The following is an 18,803-nucleotide window of genomic DNA, read 5'->3' as shown; positions in this document are numbered from 1 at the left end:
ACTGCAACCTCTGCCTCCTGGGATCAAGAGATTCTCCTGCCTCAGGCTCCTAAGTAGCTGGGATTACAGGCGCACACCACCACACCCGGCTAGTTTTTGTATTTTTAGTAGAGACGGGATTTCACCATGTTGGTTAGGCTGGTCTTGAACTCCTAAGGTCCTGATCTGCCTGCTTCAACCTCCCAAAGTGCTGGGATTACAGGCTTGAGCCACCACGCCCAGCAGGTGTATGTTTAAGTTTTTTAGAAACTGCCTTCTTTCTGAAGTAGTACTATTTTACATTCATATCAGGAGCATATAATTCTAGTTTCTTCTCCACCTCACCAACACTTAATATGGACAATTTTTTTTTAACTTTTTTTTTTTTTTTTTGAGATGGAGTCTCTCTCTGTCACCCAGGGTGGAGTGCAGTGGCGCGATCTCGGCTCACTGCAAGCTCCACCTCCCGGGTTCACACCATTCTCCTGCCTCAGCCTCCTGAGTGGCTGGGACTACAGGCGCCCGCCACCACGCCCGACTAATTTATTTATTTATTTATTTTTCAGTAGAGACGGGATTTCACCGTGTTAGCCAGGATGGTCTCGGTCTCCTGACCTCGTGATCAGTCCACCTTCGCCTCCTAAAGTGCTGGGATTATAGGTGTGAGCCACCGTGCCCGGATTTTTAACTTTTATTTTAAGTTCAGGGGTACATGTGCAGGATGTGCAGGTTTGTTACATAGGTAAAGGTGTGTCACAGGGGTTCGTTGTACAGATTATTTCATCACTCAGGTATTAAGCCCAGTATACATTAGATATTTTTTCTGATCCTCTCCCTCCACCTACCCAACCCTCTGGTAGGCCCCAGTGGGCATTGTTCCCCTCCATGTGAATATGGACAATCTTTTAATTTTAGTCTTTATTTACTTATATATTTATTTTGAGATGGAGTCTCACTCTGTCACCCAGGCTGGAGTGCAGTGGCCCGATCCCAGCACACTGCAACCTCCACCTCCCAGGTTCAAGCGATTCTCCTGTCTCAGCTTCCCAAGTAGCTGGGATTACAGGCGCATGCCACCACACCCAGCTAATTTTTGTATTTTTAGTAGAGACGGGGTTTCACCATGTTGGCCAGGCTGGTCTCGAACTCCTGACCTCAAGTGATCCGTCCGCCTCGGCCTCCCAAAGTGCTGGGATTACAGGCATGAGCCACTGGTGGCGCCCAGCCCCTAATTTTAGTCATTTTAATAGGTGTGTGATATATTTCATTGTGACTTTCATTTGCATTTCCCTAATGACTAATTGAGCATCTCTTCATGTGCTTATTTGCTATTCATATCTCTTCTTTGGGGAAGTCTCTATTCATATTTTTTGCCCTTTTTTAAATTGAATAACTTGGTTTCTAATTACTGAGTTTGAATGCACACCCCTACCATTCCCAAATCCATACATAAATTAAACATGTGTCTCTAGTTAAACTCTCCCTGGATGAACACATGCAAGAAACTGATAACACTATTGTTTCCAAGAAGGAGGAACTGTGGGGAGGAGACAACAGGAAGGAGAGAAAAGTTATTTTATATTTTATACCCTTTTGTAACTTTAGAATTTTGTAATATATATGACATGTTCAAAAATAAATAGTGTAGGCTGGGTGCAGTGGCTGATGCCCGTAATCCCTAGCACTTTGGGAGGCTGAGGCTGGCGGATCACAAGGTCAGGAGACTGAGACCATCCTGGCTAACACAGTGAAACCCTGTCTCTACTGAAAATACAAAAAATTAGCCAGGCGTGGTGGCACGTGCCTGTAGTCCCAGCTGCTCGGGAGTCTGAGGCAGGAGAATCAGTTGAACCGGGGAGGCGGAGGTTGCAGTGAGCCGAGATCCGGCCACTGCACTCCAGCCTGGGCAACAGAGCAAGACTCAGTCTCAAAAAAATAAAAATAAAAATAAAACGTAAAAAAATAAACAGCGTGGGCCACGTGCAGTGGCTCACGCCTGTAATCCCAGCATTTTGGGAGGCTGAGGTAGGTGGATCATCTGAGGTCAGGAGTTCGAGACCAGCCTGGCCAACATGGTGAAAATCCATCTCTACTAAAAATACAAAAACTTGCTGGGCATGGTGGTGCGCACCTGTAATCCCAGCTACTCAGGAGGCTGAGGCAGGAGCATCACTTGAACCCAGAAGGCAGAGGTTGCAGTGAGCAGTGATCGCGCCATTGCACTCCAGCCTGGGCAACAAGAGTGAAACTCCATCTCAAAACAACAACAACAAAAAATAATAAAAACAAAAATAAGACAGTGTGAACGTAAAATCAAAGGCCTGTAGGAGTGGAGATTAAATATGAAGTCCTTTTTACCCCTATATGTTATTGTGTAAAGTTTGTTTAGAGTGCTAGTGATTAAAATTTGCATAATCACAATTTTAAATGTAACAGAGGTTGAATGTATAATATCTATTGACATTTTATTTACAAACACAGTGTCTATAAAACAGGAAAAATAAGATTCTGATAGCTTTTATGATGAATCTTGACATGTAACATTTTGACCAGCAAAAACCACCGGGACTGTATTTCTATACTATGCTGTAGTTACAGCATAGATAAAGCCACAGAAACAGGTCATGCAGGGCTGTCAGTAGTCAGCAATAAGGCTTGACGTGTTGAAAGCCTTGAAACCTAGGGAGAGGAAGCTCTCTTCCACAGTAACCATTGTGGAAGACAATGGGAAACCACTGATTGTAAATCTATTTTTGGAAGATGACTTCTGAGTGGTATGTCAGATGGGTTGGTGCAGGTACTATGGGGTTGGGAATATCAGCTAGGAGACTACTGCAAATCTAAAGCTAAAATAAAAAGGACTAAATGTGGGTTCTGATAGTCAAAACGAAAAGGAAGGAATAAATACAGAAGACATTGGAAAGGCAGAAAAAAAGAAATCATCTTTAGTAGTTGAAAGAATAGTGGAAGCATAAAGCACAATAGAGAAGACAGAGGGTAGAGTAGGTTTTAAAAGGAAAAATTATTCCTTTATATAGAGAGACAGTCTGAGGTAGCAGGGAGACAGGTGGTAATAAAGTTTATTTTCCAATGTATATGTTTATTAAATTCATAATGTATCTCATGATTTTATGGCCAAGAGAATATTAGGGACCGGGTGTGGTGGCTCACACCTGTAAACCCAGCAGATGGCGCACCTGAGGTCAGAAGTTCAAGACCAGCCTGGCCAATGTGGTGAAACCTTGTCTCTACTAAAAATACAAAAATTGGCTGGGCATGGTGGCACACACCTGTAATCCCAGCTACTCAGGAGGCTGAGGCACGAGAATTGCTTGAACCTGGGAGGCAGAGATTGCAGTGAGCCAAGATTGCACCACTGCACCCTAGAGTGGGTGACAGAGTGAGATTCAATCTCCAAAATAAAAAATTAAACCAATAAGCTACAGATCACATGTAACTTTCTACTGATCTAACACGCAAATGGTTCTAATTTATAATACCTAGCAGATTTATGACAAAATGTAGTATCATAATACCTCCCCTCCCCCTTGCTGTCATCTCTATTTTTCTTATCAACTTAGCTAAGTTTCTGACTGATGGTTTTGGACATTCTAAAATATGTATATTTTATGGTTTTCTCTTTACAAGCTTTCTACAATGTGTTTTGTAGACAGAAAAGGAACCAGGGAGTCAAGAAAGAAGGGTTTCAAACGACAAGATTGTCACTAGTGTCAAATGCTTCAAAGAAATCTGAAAGAACAAGAATTTCAAAAAGACCATGAGCTTGGCAATTAGGAGACCATTGGTGACCATTATTAATTGGGATATGTTGTAAGAAAATCTACTTCTAAATTGGCTTAACAACAAGTAAAATCTATAGGGGTAACAAAATCTATAGGGGTGATAAGTTAGGCTTCAGGCAGTTGAATCAGGTTTCCAGCTCCATTTCTCTGTGATTCTTTTCTTTGTCCCCCACCCCATTCCCTCTGTGTTTTGACTTCATCACCAGATGAGTGTCCCTCATGGTACCAAAATGGAGGGAACTTCTTCTATATACCTACTAGTCCTTCCTGAATCACTAAAGTAAGTACATGGTTTTGCTTTGATAGAATTAACTTAGGTCAGTGCTCATCCCCAAGGCAATTACTCTGGCTTACCTATTTCTGAACAGTCATCATGGCAAGGGAGATGTGAGTATTCTGACAGCCTTAGACTGATCACGACCCATGGCTGAGCTGCAACTAGGTCGGTCTAACCCTGACTACTAGGCTGATATACAGTGAAGGGAGAAGGAGATGTGGTTATAACCAACAATGACCACTACAATAGCCACTGAGAGAGCAACTCCCAAAGGATGGTGAAGAAAACATGTATTAAATAATAAAGGGCTAAGAAGTTAGTGAGTGAAAAGACCATGAAGGAAGTAGATGGAAGATAAGTTTGCAATAGTCCTCACTATAAAAGAAAAAAGTTAATTGTGACAGTATCCAGAATAACAAAACTAAAGTTGTTTGTCCCCACAAACACACCTTTTTAAGCTAGGTACAGGGAACAACATAGATTGCTTAACCATTCATTTCTCTTTCTTTTTTTTTTTTTTTTTTTTTTTTTTTTTTTTTTTTTTTTTTTTGAGGCGGAGTCTCGCTCTGTCGCCCGGACTGGAGTGCAGTGGCCCGATCTCAGCTCACTGCAAGCTCCGCCTCCCGGGTTTGCGCCATTCTCCCGCCTCAGCCTCCCGAGTAGCTGGGACTACAGGCGCCCGCCACCTCGCCCGGCTAGTTTTTGTATTTTTAGTAGAGACGGGGTTTCACTGTGTTAGCCAGGATGGTCTCGATCTCCTGACCTCGTGATCCGCCCGTCTCGGCCTCCCAAAGTGCTGGGATTACAGGCTTGAGCCACCGCGCCCGGCCTCATTTCTCTTTCTAAACACAACTTCAAATTTGACCAGTATCCACATCACTCCCTGGAAACCATGTGCTTAAAAGGAAGGTGAATTCCAGCCCCAGTTCCAGGTTATCCTTCTCAGTGATTGGTTCAGAAATGTGGGCCGGGCATGGTGGCTCACACCTGTAATCCCAGCACTTTAGAAGGCTGAGGCCGGTGGATCACTTGAGGTCAGGAGTTTGAGACCAGCCTGGCCAACATGATGAAACCCCATCTCTACTAAAAATACAAAAATTAGCAGGGTGTGCTGGCACGCAACTGTAATCCCAGCTACCCAGGGAGGCTGAGGCAGGAGAATAGCTTGAACCCGGGAGGCAGAGGCTGCAGTGAACAGAGATCGCACCACTGCACTCCAGCCTGCAAAACAAAGTGAGATTCCATCTCAAAAACAAAAAACAAAACAACAAACAAAAATGTGTTTTGTGAAGCAATTCTGGCAGATGAGAGAGGAAAGTTTTGCTGCAGGCTTTTGGGAAAGTTGTCCCTTGGTCTTGTGAGAGTTTCTAGCTCTCTCACTCACTATCTGCCATGCCCTACCCCTTGTGAAAGGAGCACGAGGTATTGATTACAAAGCATCCTAAAACCACAGGAAAATAGCCGTGCCATCGTGAAAGGCAGAGCAGACAGAAGGAAGCACAATCAATTCAACAATGTGATTCAACAACTCTTAAGCTTATTTATTCACTAGACTTTCAAGTCACGTAAGCCAATTAAGATCCTTATTGCTAAAGCAGTTTGAGTCAGTTATTCTGTCACTTGCAGCCAAAAGCACCATTACTGAATAGGGAACCCATGAAATTGTTTTCAGGCAGAGGGGAAATAACAATTGGAGAGAGAAAAACTAGATACCAGAAAAAGGAACTATTAAGTTCCCGGAAGTGGGCAAGAGAAAAAGCTAGCTTCAAAAAGGTGAAGGAACATTATTCTGAGACAGACGACGAGAAACAGAGAAAAGATAAAGTTTTGAGTGAAGACAAGTTTAGAGACGGCATGTTGGACAGGCTTTGATCACAACACAGTAGAAAGCAAACTCATCCTCTGGAAGGATCTAAGTGAAATTGTAGATTTAAGGAAAACATAAAACGTTGGTAATAATTGCTCCATTCATTAATTTCTTCCTTCATACATTCAACATATATATGAGAACCTAATGTTTGCCACAGTATTAAGCCTTCTCCGTAAGTGATATAGACTCATTCTGTTGCTTTCCAGAAGCATGTACTTCAAGTGGATCTCAGAGTATAGTCTCACAACAGCTAACCTCAGTCACTAAATGCAAATTTTGGGGTCCTCAAAGACCTGAATCAGGAACTCTGAGGACGCAGCCCAGCAATCTATGCTTTTAACAAGCCCAATTCACACTGAAGTTTGAAAACCACTAGTTTCTAGTGGAAGATCAAGAGTTATAAACAAAAATTAAGGGGGAATACAAGGGATGGAGAACTTGGGTAAATCAGAGAGGCTCCCAGAGATAGTATTTAAGCTCAAACTTCAAAGAACAAATACATTGCCAATTTAGATGCTAAATATTACATGTTCTATATTTCATGTAATACCATTATACTACTTTTCAGTTACATTTCCTTTTTTCTCTTGCTGCTAATAGAATTCCCTTAATAGAATTAGCCCTTAAATTTTAAGCCCTTCTAACTGGCAATAAGGAGAAATCTGAACAAGCTAGGGATTAAATGTTCCTTCCCTGTAGCTCCAAAAAAGCAGACACCATTCTGCATCATAAAACAGTATTTGGCAAATGGTATTTCTAACAAAGATTCTTGTAAAAGATTTCAAAGACTTGCTGCATCCTAAAAATATAATTCTAATTGGTTGTCTTATACATTTACACTGAAATCTGTGTTCTCTGCAAGTCAGTTTTAAGCACTTTTGTTTTCCCCCATAATCATGAAAAAAAGGAAAAGGAATGAAACTTGACTCAGCTAAATTTCTTCTTTGAACAGATTGTGAGTCTGTTTCTAATTTAAGTTGACATAAGACAGACACGATGGAAAGCAAAAAGAGTAACAGTACTAGTATGTATTGGAGAAAGTAATTCTATATATATATATTTTTTTGTTTGTTTTTTGTTTTTGTTTTTTTTTTTTTTTTTTGAAGAGATGATCTTGCTCTGTCACCCAGGCTTGGAAGGCTGGAGTGCAGGGACATGACGATAGCTCACTTTAACTTCCAATTCTTGGGCTCAAGCAATCCTCCCGCCTCTGTGTCCTGAGAGCAGCTGAGACCACAGGTGTGTGCCACCACCTCACTTGGCTTTAAAAAAAATTTTTTTTAGAGACAGGGGTCTTGCTTTGTTGACTGTCTCAAACTCCTGGCTTCAAGCAATCCTCCCACTTTGGCCTCCCAAAGTGCTGTGATTACAGGTTTGAGCCACTGTGCCCAGCCCCTGATTCTGTATTTCCTTAGTACAAATCTGAAGAGAAGGGCCAAAAAGGAGGATAAACAGATAAATAGGTAGATCATACAACATATAATGGAGTTAACATATTCTTTTGTAGGTGATAGGGAGCTGTCAAAGAGTTTTTTTTTTCCCACAGAAGGGAACGGCATGGAAATGTAACATGAACAAGAGGGTAAATGATTAAATATCCACGCAAATTTGGTGTAGAATGTAGATTGGAGTGGACCCACAAAAGTATCTGATAATCAATCAGTACCTTGGCTCCAATATCATGTAATTTCTCCCCCACCCCGAAAAAAAAAACCAAACCACCAAACTGTGTAACTTGAAACTTTATTTTTAAAGTATTCTGAAAATTTTTCAAGAATTTTAACCACCACCTACTTCCCTTAAACACACACATTTTTATCTTATAATTATAACCCCTACTGCAGTACAAAACAAGAAACAATAATTCCACTAAGTTAGCCAGCCAATCAAACTACTTCAGTAAATAATCACACTACAGCCTGGAATCACTCAAACAAAAAATTCTTCTAGTTCTCTTTAAAGATATTTATCATTTATTTTTTCATGAAACCAAAGTAATTGATTCAACAATACTAACAGTTCTAGCATGCAACAAACCATCTACTATCTAATGTTTAATCTTAACATGTATATTTTCATTCCTATAAAGTTTCCATAAGAAGCTTGCAATGATCATAAAGGTAAATAAGTACAGTTGTCCCTTGGTATCCACGGGGTATTGGTTCCCGGACCACCCCCTCAACCCACAGATACCAAAAATCCAAGTATACTCAAGTCCCTTACATAAAATGACATATTTGTATATAACCAACGCACATCCTCCTGTATACTTTATCTCTAGACTAATACCTAATGCAGTGTAAATGCTATTTAAATAACTGTTATACTGTATTTTTATTTGTATTCTTTTTATGTTTTTTCTAATATTTTTGATCTGCAATTGGTTTAATCCACAGATGCAGAATACATGGATACAGAGGGCCAACTGTGTTTTGTTACAGGTACTTCAAATAGCACTACAGTACATCTTTGACAAAATTTTTACAATATTCCAACTTTCAATATGAAACAGCTTAAAAAGGCATGGGTCAAAAATAAAGTATAGTAGTATCACTTATGCAAATAAAGTCTCATAATCATACAAGCACAACACTGTTAGGACCCTCCCTGTTTAGATTGGGAAAAACATTATATAAAACATTTCCTTCAAATAAAATTACATAAATTGCTTACAAAAATGCCAAAATCAATAATTTCAAACATATTAAGGAGAAAACCTTGAACATTATTGGAAAATATAAACTAGTTATTCCTTGCTTTTGCGTAACAGATGAGTTCTTGTAAAGTTTTGTGTAAAGCAAATTCTGTAAACCATTATCTTGCTTGCACTGGAGGAATATATCTCAAGGAAACCTAAGAGAAAGTGTTCTTTAAAACATGTGATTCTCCTCTGTGTTTTCTGGATGTCTGTATCTACATAATAAACAGGCACACTTCTACATCATTGGACATTTTACTCAGACTGTCATGTTTCATCTCTGTAAATTAAACCAAAGTTACTTAAAAATTACCTGTGGTAAAAGCAGCAAGCAGATCACTCCCACCTATTATCCCCCCCGCCTCCCCCTGTCAAAAGAAAGTTCTCAGATTATGATGCAAAATTTACAATTGTTCATTTATCCACATTCTCAATAGAGGATTTTCCACTATATTTAAGTATGGTAGGATAATTACCCACCTGTTCCTCTTTTCAGGTTAGAAACGTAACGGTTCATTCCTTTTATTGCTAGAGAATGTCATTCCTGAAGATTTTATAAACAAAGGCAAATGTGAAGGACAATCTGTCATTATGAAATAAGTCCTTTGTACTAAAGAATATTTCCCAAATAGTAACAGTTCTATTTGGAATGATACCCACAACTCTACAAGCATCTTACCCCTCTACAGGAATGACTACCTTACTAATTAAAATAAAAATTTAACAAGGATCAAAATAAAACTCTTTAGCAATAGACTCTTGCAAAAATAAAAACTAAAACTAGACCTAGTCATTGCCATTTGATCAAACTTGTAACAGGCTTAAATAATAGAACCACTCCATTAAAGAGGCATAAAAAGTTTACTAAAATAAATGTAAAAGTCTTATGGAGATGAAGATCTCTAGAATAGTCTTAAGTCTATGACTACTGCTATCATTAATGAGCAAATAAATGACTTGAAATTATTCCTCTGAAAAGATAAAACTCATACATATTATGAAAGACTATGGCACTTAGAAAATATTCCTGGTAAATAAACATGGTAAATGTATACAGATGCATTCTAGCCTCTTGCCTACTTTTAAATTATTTTGAGAAAGATGGCACTAGCTGGGAGGAAAAAAAAAAGTTCTTATCACCTGAAGGTGAAATTACCACATAGTCCTAAAAATAGCTTTGAAATGACCAATGAAAATAATACTATAATTTTCTCATCCATTTTCACCTTCAGTGCCTCTTAGTTTTTTAAGTTTACAAAAAAAAAAAAAAAATCCAATGCAATTTGAGCCACATGTGGACAAAATTATGCTTTCATGTGAAATGTAAAATAAATCAAATGTAACAGGGCTATGTGCTGCAGCTAAAAGCCAAGTTTTGCCTCTCAGTGAGATGGCATGTCTTAAGGAATAATTCCTTTAAAAAAATGAATGAGGCTACATTATTTGTACAGCATCATGGATTTATATTTTTCAATACAGCCGAAGCATATGTTTACAATATTAAAATGACTACTTTATGGCATCAAATCATGTTCTTGCCTCTAAAAATTAACTTGGCTGTTTCTAAAACATTGTATTAATTTTCTATGTATTTTACCTCCTTACTATGCAGGACAAGCAAATGCCTTGAAACCATTCAGTTTAATGCAGGCCTTTCGATAAAAATGCATTTTAAATAATACAGGCTTTAAAAATAAGATCACCAGAGACCACAATTGTTAGTGGTTGCAACAGTTTACATAACCGAATCTAAGGCAACCACTTTCCCTTGTGGTCGTTCTTTAAAGTGAGTAAGTTGATGTCTCTTCCAGTGAGGAGCCTGTCTGAATGTTTTGCCACAAACTGAGCATTCAAATGGTTTCTGCCCTGCATGAATTAGGTAGTGTCTTTCCAGTTTAGATGGAGATCGGAAACTTTTAGCACAAACACTGCATCGGTACAGGAAGACATCACTTTTCTCCTGATTCTCTGAATAACTGCTAAAAGGATTGTTTTGCTCTGATTCTAAAAGTATATTAGGAAGACAGGCTTGCCCGGTGCTACCAGGAATAAAATCCTGTGACTCTGCCTTAACTCCTGACATTTGATCTGACTCTGAGACCTCATATTTTTGAACACCAGGAGCCTGACATTGTTGGGAAGCATTATAGTTAACATTATTACCTGGATGATTAGAAAGATTGTTGAAGTTTCCAAATTCTACTTGGCAAAGAGATGCATAAGGACTTTTTTCATTATGAGTCTGTTCATGTCTTTTTAAGTGAGCTGACTGTCTAAAAGATTTCCCACAAATATTACAGCCAAAGGGCCTCTGTCCAGTATGAATTAAATAGTGTCTTTTTAGTTTGGATATAGAAGGAAATACCTTCTCACATTTGTCACAAGGACATATCTTATGTCTAGTACGTATGTTCTCCCTTGGAACTGAAAAACCACACTGAAGTACCTCACAGTTATTAAAGAATTCCTCACCTGATGAACCACAGATTGACAAGTCTTTCTTATTCACTGAATTATCAATGCTTAATATGTTTTCTGTGGTAAGGATGCCTTTCAAATTTTTTCCCATATTTTGCCAAGAAAACGGCAAAGTCAATGTTTTCTTCTTTCTATTGCCAATTGTTTTATATGTTCCATGTTTGCCAAGAGAACCCACAAATGTTCTCTGGGTTTGTTCAGAGCTCTGCTCACCAGAAATAAGATCACAATTTCTCAAGAAACTCTTTTTAAATACTTTTTTCTCAGATTGAAAGTTAACTAATTTTTTACTCCTAGCACGTTTAAGCTTGGCCAAGATCTTTTTAACAATGGTTTTATAGTTATAGCTTCTTTTCAACCTGCTTGGAATTTTGCCGCCTCTAGCAGGAAAACAGCTGTGTTCATTGAGAATCTGCTCTGATTCAAAACACTTTTCACACTTTGGACATTGAAAAGGGACAATATAAATTGAGTGGACATCAAGTGGATTATTCTCCTCAGATTCACCAATCTCACCATTTTCAAAACCACCCTGATTTGCATTTAACTTATTAGGCAGGGGGCGAGATTCTGTACGCCTCTTCTTTAATAAAAGAGCCCGAAAAACCTTATTCCTAGTATGGATTTGTTTATGCTTCAGAAGTTTGCTTTGAATCTTAAATCCTTTTTGACAAAAACAACATTGAAAAGGTCTTTCTTCTGAATGTGTAAGTTGGTGGATTTTTAAGTGAGTTGACTGTCGAAAAGATTTAGTGCACAAGACACATTTAAAAGGCCTCTGACCAGTATGAATAAGTACATGCCTATCAAGTTTTGACTGTGATGGAAACATCTTGCCACAGATTGTACATGCATGAATATTCTTTCTTCTTTTCATGCTATACACGGGATTGGACTTAGAGCACGGGTGTAATGCCCATCTTTCCTCTGTGGTAAAAGTATTATACACGCCATACATTGACTTTTCTTGCTTGGCCTCCAACAATCTTCTGACCTGTTTAACATTATTCTGATAGGTTTCATTGTGAAGTTGTTGGTGCTTCACAAATGTCTTCAGATTTTTAAAGTGGCGCTGACAAATACTACATTTAAAAGGCAGACTATGAGTTAGTTGATGCCTCTCCAGATGAACTAGTTGTCTAAAGGTTTTATGACACACATCACATTCAAATGGCTTTTGACCAGTATGAATGAGATAGTGCCTAGCTAATTTTGATGGTGTTTCAAAGTGCTTAAAGCAAATATTGCAAACATATGGCCTGTTTCTAGGTAGTTTGTTGGCTACCACACACTGTTTAATCTTTAGCATTTTTAAATTGTTTTCAGCCATCATATTCTTCAGTGATATACTCTGATGAGCTCCATAGTGTTCTTAAATTCCACAGATGTCTAAAAATTAAAGAAAAAAATGTATTAATTTTAAAATTATTTATCCATATGAAAAGTAACTTAAGTTGTTCTTTGGCTGAAGATATTAAAGGCAAAGGAGAATCTGGACTTAGTGTTTACAAGTTAATAATCATTTTAAATAATACTTTAAAATAATAAAACTAATTTTACACATACAGAGATATGAGTCTTTAAAAGAAATATCTAAAAATCAATACAATTTTAAGCTATTTTTCTAATTGAGATGCTACATTAAATGGGGACTAGGGTGAATTTATTAACATTAAATAGATACTTTAATTCCAATTTTCCTATTTCATTATTAGGTAGATTTGCCAGTATTTAGTTGCTAGCATTTTAAAAAATGGGCTAGAAAGGTAACAAATTAAAACATAATACTAAAAATAAGAACTTGCATTCAATTATAGCACATTATAAATATGCTCTTAGAACAGAATATTTCACTTATCATAGTTGGATTCTTAGCCACAGATTTAACATGACTTATTCTCAATTACTTCTTTAGACCACCAAGGACAGTGTGGACTAGGAGTAAATTCACAGAAGACCTGGGTTCTAGTCCTGGATTTGCCACTATATGATCTTGGTGGTAGGAAGAAGGAAATACAGAGTTCTCATCTGTAAAATGGGGAAAAGGTCTCCTGGACTGTCTACCACCACAAGCTGTTGTCAAAAATCAATGGAGATAATGCATATGAATGTGCTATAAAACTGTGAAGCAATACATAAACCTAAGGAACTATTTAGCACAACGCTAATCAAATTTTAAAATGTTATCCTTATCTTCTTAGTAACATTTTAAAGAGTTTCTCACTAAGAGATAAACCCACTGACTAAATTTACATATTTTAAAAATTTCTCGGCCGGGCGCGGTGGCTCAAGCCTGTAATCCCAGCACTTTGGGAGGCCGAGACGGGCGGATCACGAGGTCAGGAGATCGAGACCATCCTGGCTAACACGGTGAAACCCCGTCTCTACTAAAAAATACAAAAAAACGAGCCGGGCGAGGTGGCGGGTGCCTGTAGTCCCAGCTACTCCGGAGGCTGAGGCCGGAGAATGGCGTAAACCCGGGGGGCGGAGCTTGCAGTGAGCTGAGATCCGGCCACTGCACTCCAGCCTGGGCGACAGAGCAAGACTCCGTCTCAAAAAAAAAAAAAAAAAAAAAAAAAAAATTTCTCACCTGGCACAGTGGCCCATGCCTCTAATCCTGCACTTTGGGAGGCTGAGACTGGTAGATCACCTGAGGTCAGGAATTTGAGACCAGCCTGGCCAACATGGTGAAACCCCATCTCTAGGAATAACACAAAAATTAGCCGGGTGTGGTAGTGCACACCTGTAATCCCAGCAACTCGGGAGGCTGAGGCAGAAGAATCGCTTGAACCCAGGAGGCGGAGGTTACAGTGAGCCGAGATCGTGCCATTGCAATCCAGCCTGGGTGAGAATCCGTCTCAAAGAAAAAGAAAATTCTCCTTTTCACTTTGTTGTGAAATTCCCAAAAGACAAGCATAGAGACAACAAGATCAACAAACTGGTTACTTATATAGCTTTCTATGACTAAGTAATTGAAAGTTGAGTGTGCTTTACCCATCAGGCAATATAGTAAAAGGGTCATTTTGGTCTTAAGCGTTAATATAAAGATTTAAAAAACTGGCCCAGTGTGGTGGCTCACACCTGTAATCCCAGCACTTCGGGAGGCCAAGGCAGGGAGATCACATGAGGTCAGGAGTTTACGACCAGCCTGAACAACGTGGTGAAACCCTGTCTTGACTAAAAATACAAAAATTAGCCAGGCGTCGTAGTACACATCTGTTAACTCCAGCTACTTGGGAGGCTGCAGCACAAGAATCGCTTGAACCGGGGAGGCAGAGGCTGCAGTGAGCCAAGATTGCACCACTGCACTCCAGCTTGGGCAACAGAGCAAGACTCTGTCTCAAAAAAAAAAGAAAAAAAAATTTAGCAAGCACTTTCATAACTATCTTATGCCCTGTCTTCCATCAGAGCAGCTAATTTTCTTCTTGTTATTACTCTACTATGGCATTGCCCTTAAATAAAGGAGTCAGAGATTAAAAAAAAAAAAAAAATTACAAAGCTGTGCTAGCACTTTCAATATAATGTATCTTCTGGATCAGAGAGTTCTAAGTCTGGAGTTCTTTTGTAAGCTGATCTGGCAAACATCCAACAAGTATGGTGCTACTATCTTCTCCTAGAAGATACCTTCAACCCCAAATCACAAACATACCCACTGTGGTTCTTTAGCAATATGAATCAGAAACAGAAAAAAAAGAAATTACTAAACAAATATCTTTATTACAGTGTTTTTCAAACTGCAGGATATTACTCATTAATGGATTGTGAATTCAACTTAGCAGATCATGATCAGCGCTTTGTTATTTAAAATAAGAGCAGAGGCTGGCATAGTGGCTCATGCCTGTAATCCCAGCACTTTGGGAGGCTGAGGCGGGGGATCATCTGAGGTGAGGAGTTCGAGGTCAGCCTGGCCAACGTGGTGAAACCCTGTCTCTAATAAAAATACAAAAATTAGCCAAGTGTGGTGGTACATGCCTGTAATCCCAGCTACTTGGGAGGCGGAGTCAGAAGAATTGCTTGAACCCAGGAGACGGAGGTTGCAGTGAGTCGCCAAGATTGCACCACTGCACTCCAGCCTGGGCGACAGAGTGGGACTCCATCTCAAAAACAAATTTTTAAATCATAAATAAAAATAGGGGATAAATAAAAGTGGAAAGTATCAGACTGCATACTATATAGCAAGGATAAATATTGTCTCGTTAAACTTCTGTAGGAAGTAAAAAAGTTTATGAAAGCTGTTCTTAACATGCCTCTTCATACTAGACAGAAGAACCTACAACAAATCAACTACTTTATTCAAAGTGGCCAAGTAATCTATTAAGGTGAGAAAGATAGGGGCCCACAGGATGAGACAAGATTACTAAAGAAAGCAAGTGTCTGGTTTTCTTCACTTGACCCTATTATTCCAAAATATGTATCTTAAATAAAAATCATCTAATTACACGCCAAATGGAAAATGCCACACAAATCCACGCAAAATAAAATAATCTGACTGTAAGCCAGTATAGTAGTAAAATATACCGTATAACCCAGATACCAATGTTAACCAACAATCAACTGTTGGTGCTATGAACATGCATTTTCAGTAGCTTGAATTAGAGAAATTACAGGTGAACAAGCTCCAAAATCTCTAAACATGCCGATACAGAGCAACAGTCATGATAATTAAAATTAAGTCATGAATCCAGTGAACTGCAAAGAACTTGGCAGCAATTAGGTGCCAAAGTAGTCAATCAGGACAATGAGCCAAACCAAAAGTAACCAAGTCTTTATTCACTTACTGTGACAGTGTAAGCAAGTGGTAAAAAGAGGCACTGGCTCCCCAGTGGTCCATTAAATACAAGGACACTGGGTGAGGGTCAGTTGATGCAGCACATATGAGGTAATCCTCTCACTGAAGAGGAGCCCCTAACAAAAATCTCCTGCCTCTTATGGAACGTTAGAATAGGAAAACGGGGGAAGGTCTAAGAGTGAAAGAAGCTGGGTCGAAAACGGAAAAAAGTGTCTCAGCCATGGTCCTTCCTAGGAGGGCCACCAAATGGAGGTACCCAGGCTGAGAAAGAAGTTACGGGATTTGCATATCTAGCAGGAGGGGCAGGGCGAGTCCTTGACTGCAATCCCCTCCAGAAAGTTGCAATGCACTGGCCCATATCGAGCCTGGTGTGGGAGGGCAGCGTGGCCCTTGAGGCCAGTCAGGCAAAGCCTGGTAATTGTCCAATGTCAGGACTGAATGATCACACAGAGGATTTTGGTCTGGAGCCAGATTCAATTCCTTTTGTATGTTTCTTCTTTTCTTTAATAAATGCTTTCGTGGAACACGCCTAAAAGAAAAAAAAATCACACACCACAACCACCCCTGATTAAAACAGGGATTGGCTACCTACAGCTCCTGTACCAAAAAGGATCATCCATTGTTAGCAGTAAGACTGGATAACTGTTGTCACTTGCCTCCCACTACGTGGAAAAGCACTTACTGGGGGCCCTAGATTGTTAGAACCATTAGTGGCAAGTGGTGATCGTATCTCCTATTTATGAGAGTCAGGTTAGGGATCCTCACCTCACGCACTCATGGAGCTCCAAATCCCATTTCAACCGATTTTTTGTTGTTGTTAATATAAAATAAAAAAAGACTGTAACTTTTCTTACGTTAAACTGAAATAAAAGAATAATAGATCTGCTCAGCGGTTCAATTCAGAACTTACCCTTACAAGAACAAGATATTCTACGTGAAGACTGTAAAAACTGACCTCAGTAATATCCAATGTTGCCTCAAGGCTGAAAGCCTGTTGATTTTCTTGTCTTGACTAGTACCATTAGAACGATGTGAGGATTTCACGAAAGTAAGCGAACAAGAAATGAAAGACCTAAGAGAAACACACACAACTTTCAGTTGGGGAATAATCCGGCGGCTGCTTCTGCCCCACTCGCCCCGGGCCCATTCTCTTGGCCTTGAACCCTCACCTCTCCCTCCCAGTGGACTACACTGGACAAAGGACACTGACACACACAGCCCTCGTTCTAAGGGCCCACAACCAATAATAAGCACTTAATGGTCGAGTCGAGTCCAGAAACCACAAAACCCCACGCCAGGAAAGGAAGGGCAAGGGTAAAAACGGCTTTGGCTGCAGCCGGGATGAAAACGCCACATGTGATATAACCCACAGCAAGAAAGAAAAAAAAAATTCCTCTGCGCCTTCCTCTCAGATTTCTCCTCCGCGTGAGACGCACTCAATAGGTGGGGAAGTGAGAAAGCAAAAGGAGCCCAGGAACTGAGGTTGTGGAGCCCCCGTTCTGGGTCCCCAGGCACCTTGGCGGAATTGAGGCAGGTCCGACCCTCCCTGGGGGTCGCTCCACTTCTCAGTCGGGTTTCTGAAGTCCTCCCCAGGCATCTGGAGCTGGCGAGGGCCCGGGTGGCACGCACCTCAGGCCCAGGTGCCGCGAAGGCAGCGCGCGCACGTCCGCAGGGCCGGCGCGGCAACGGGCTGAGCGCGCAGGCGCGGCGCTCCTGCGCGCCCAGGGACAAGGTCCGGCTGGAAACAAGCTCCCCCCAATTTCAGGGCCTTTGTCGCCTCCGCGCGGCCCGCCGGTCCCGAAGGGACTGGGACTCCAGAGACGCACCCCCAACCCCACCGCCATTCACCCTGTCATTGCGGGGAAGAGAATAGAAGAATAAAGACGGGTACATCTTCCATCTCACCTCTAAACCTCGGTTAGGAAAACGCTGTAGCCCGGACTAGTGGGCTCAAGGGCCGACTGGAAAAGGGCGAGTCAGCGTTCAAAGCCGAGTCGGGGCAGCCCTCTGTAACGCAGAGGGCCGGGGATAAGAAGACGACAATGTATTAGGGGCCCTCTGGGCTAGGACTGTCCTCAGCACTTTGTACATTGCCAAAGTAAATATAACGTAGAGGTCAAGCGCAGGCGCTTTGTGGGCAGACGTGACTGAGCTCCACTCGCGACTCCTCTAATGGCGTGCCAGCTGCGGACCTCATTAGCCCCGCCTCAATCATTCAGTATGTTTTAGTTGTCCACAGTGTACGAAGCCCTGTTCTCACAATTAGATAAAATGAGTGTGAAGTGCTCAACTTAATTCCTAGTGTAGTAGGCCTTCAAAGAACTATAATCATTATTAATTACTCATATTGAATACAACTTTGTAAAATGATATGATCCCATTTTAAGATAAGGAAAATGAGGCTATCACAGACATTAAGGAACTTAATGTCACACAGTTAATAAACGATAGAGGTGCGATTTGAACACAGGTAGCCTAATACCAGACCTACATTTATAACTCTCTGCTGCTTCCCAAGTTATAGATATTTCAGCATTTTATGTAGTCACAATTGAAGACCAAATATACAGTTACAGACAGGTGGCAGGTTATTGCTGAATAAGATGCTAAGGTATCTATCAAAGATTTTAAGTGCAAAAGGCATTAGAGAAGAATTTATTGTGGATTTTTTGCAGGTTCTGATTGTAATTGTCTCACCTTGAGAAAGGAGGAAATGAAAGTAGATTATCGAGGCCGGGCGCGGTGGCTCACGCCTGTAATCCCAGCACTTTGGGAGGCCGAGGCGAGCGGATCACGAGGTCAGGAGATCGAGACCATCCTGGCTAACCCGGTGAAACCCCCATCTCTACTAAAAATACAAAAAATTAGCCGGGCGTGGTGGTGCGTGCCTGTAGTCCCAGCTACTTGGA

At 40.4% G+C, this 18,803-nt stretch overlaps 1 protein-coding gene across 2 annotated transcripts; it reads right to left on the bottom strand.

Annotated features, from left to right (window-relative positions):
• Nucleotides 1-7,656: 7,656 nt before the first annotated feature.
• ZNF770 (zinc finger protein 770) lies at nt 7,657-17,607 on the bottom strand. 2 transcript variants are annotated; one of them, XR_004057406.1, is made up of 4 exons: nt 17,410-17,607; nt 16,850-16,966; nt 9,108-12,494; nt 7,657-8,907 (listed from the first exon to the last, which is right to left on the bottom strand). XR_004057406.1 is itself a non-coding variant. In XM_010367537.2 (3 exons), the coding sequence occupies exon 3, from the start codon at nt 12,436-12,438 to the stop codon at nt 10,363-10,365; it is 2,076 nt and encodes a 691-aa protein (XP_010365839.2). In that variant the 5' UTR covers nt 12,439-12,494; nt 16,850-16,966; nt 17,410-17,607; the 3' UTR covers nt 7,657-10,362. The 2 variants fall into 2 exon arrangements, 1 of the variants encoding a protein (XP_010365839.2); XM_010367537.2 differs by having other exon boundaries at nt 7,657-12,494.
• Nucleotides 17,608-18,803: the final 1,196 nt, after the last annotated feature.

This window comes from Rhinopithecus roxellana, chromosome 5, assembly GCF_007565055.1.
Source record: "Rhinopithecus roxellana isolate Shanxi Qingling chromosome 5, ASM756505v1, whole genome shotgun sequence".
NCBI classification, from domain to species: domain Eukaryota; kingdom Metazoa; phylum Chordata; class Mammalia; order Primates; family Cercopithecidae; genus Rhinopithecus; species Rhinopithecus roxellana.
This window is presented reverse-complemented; position numbering and strand designations above follow the sequence as displayed.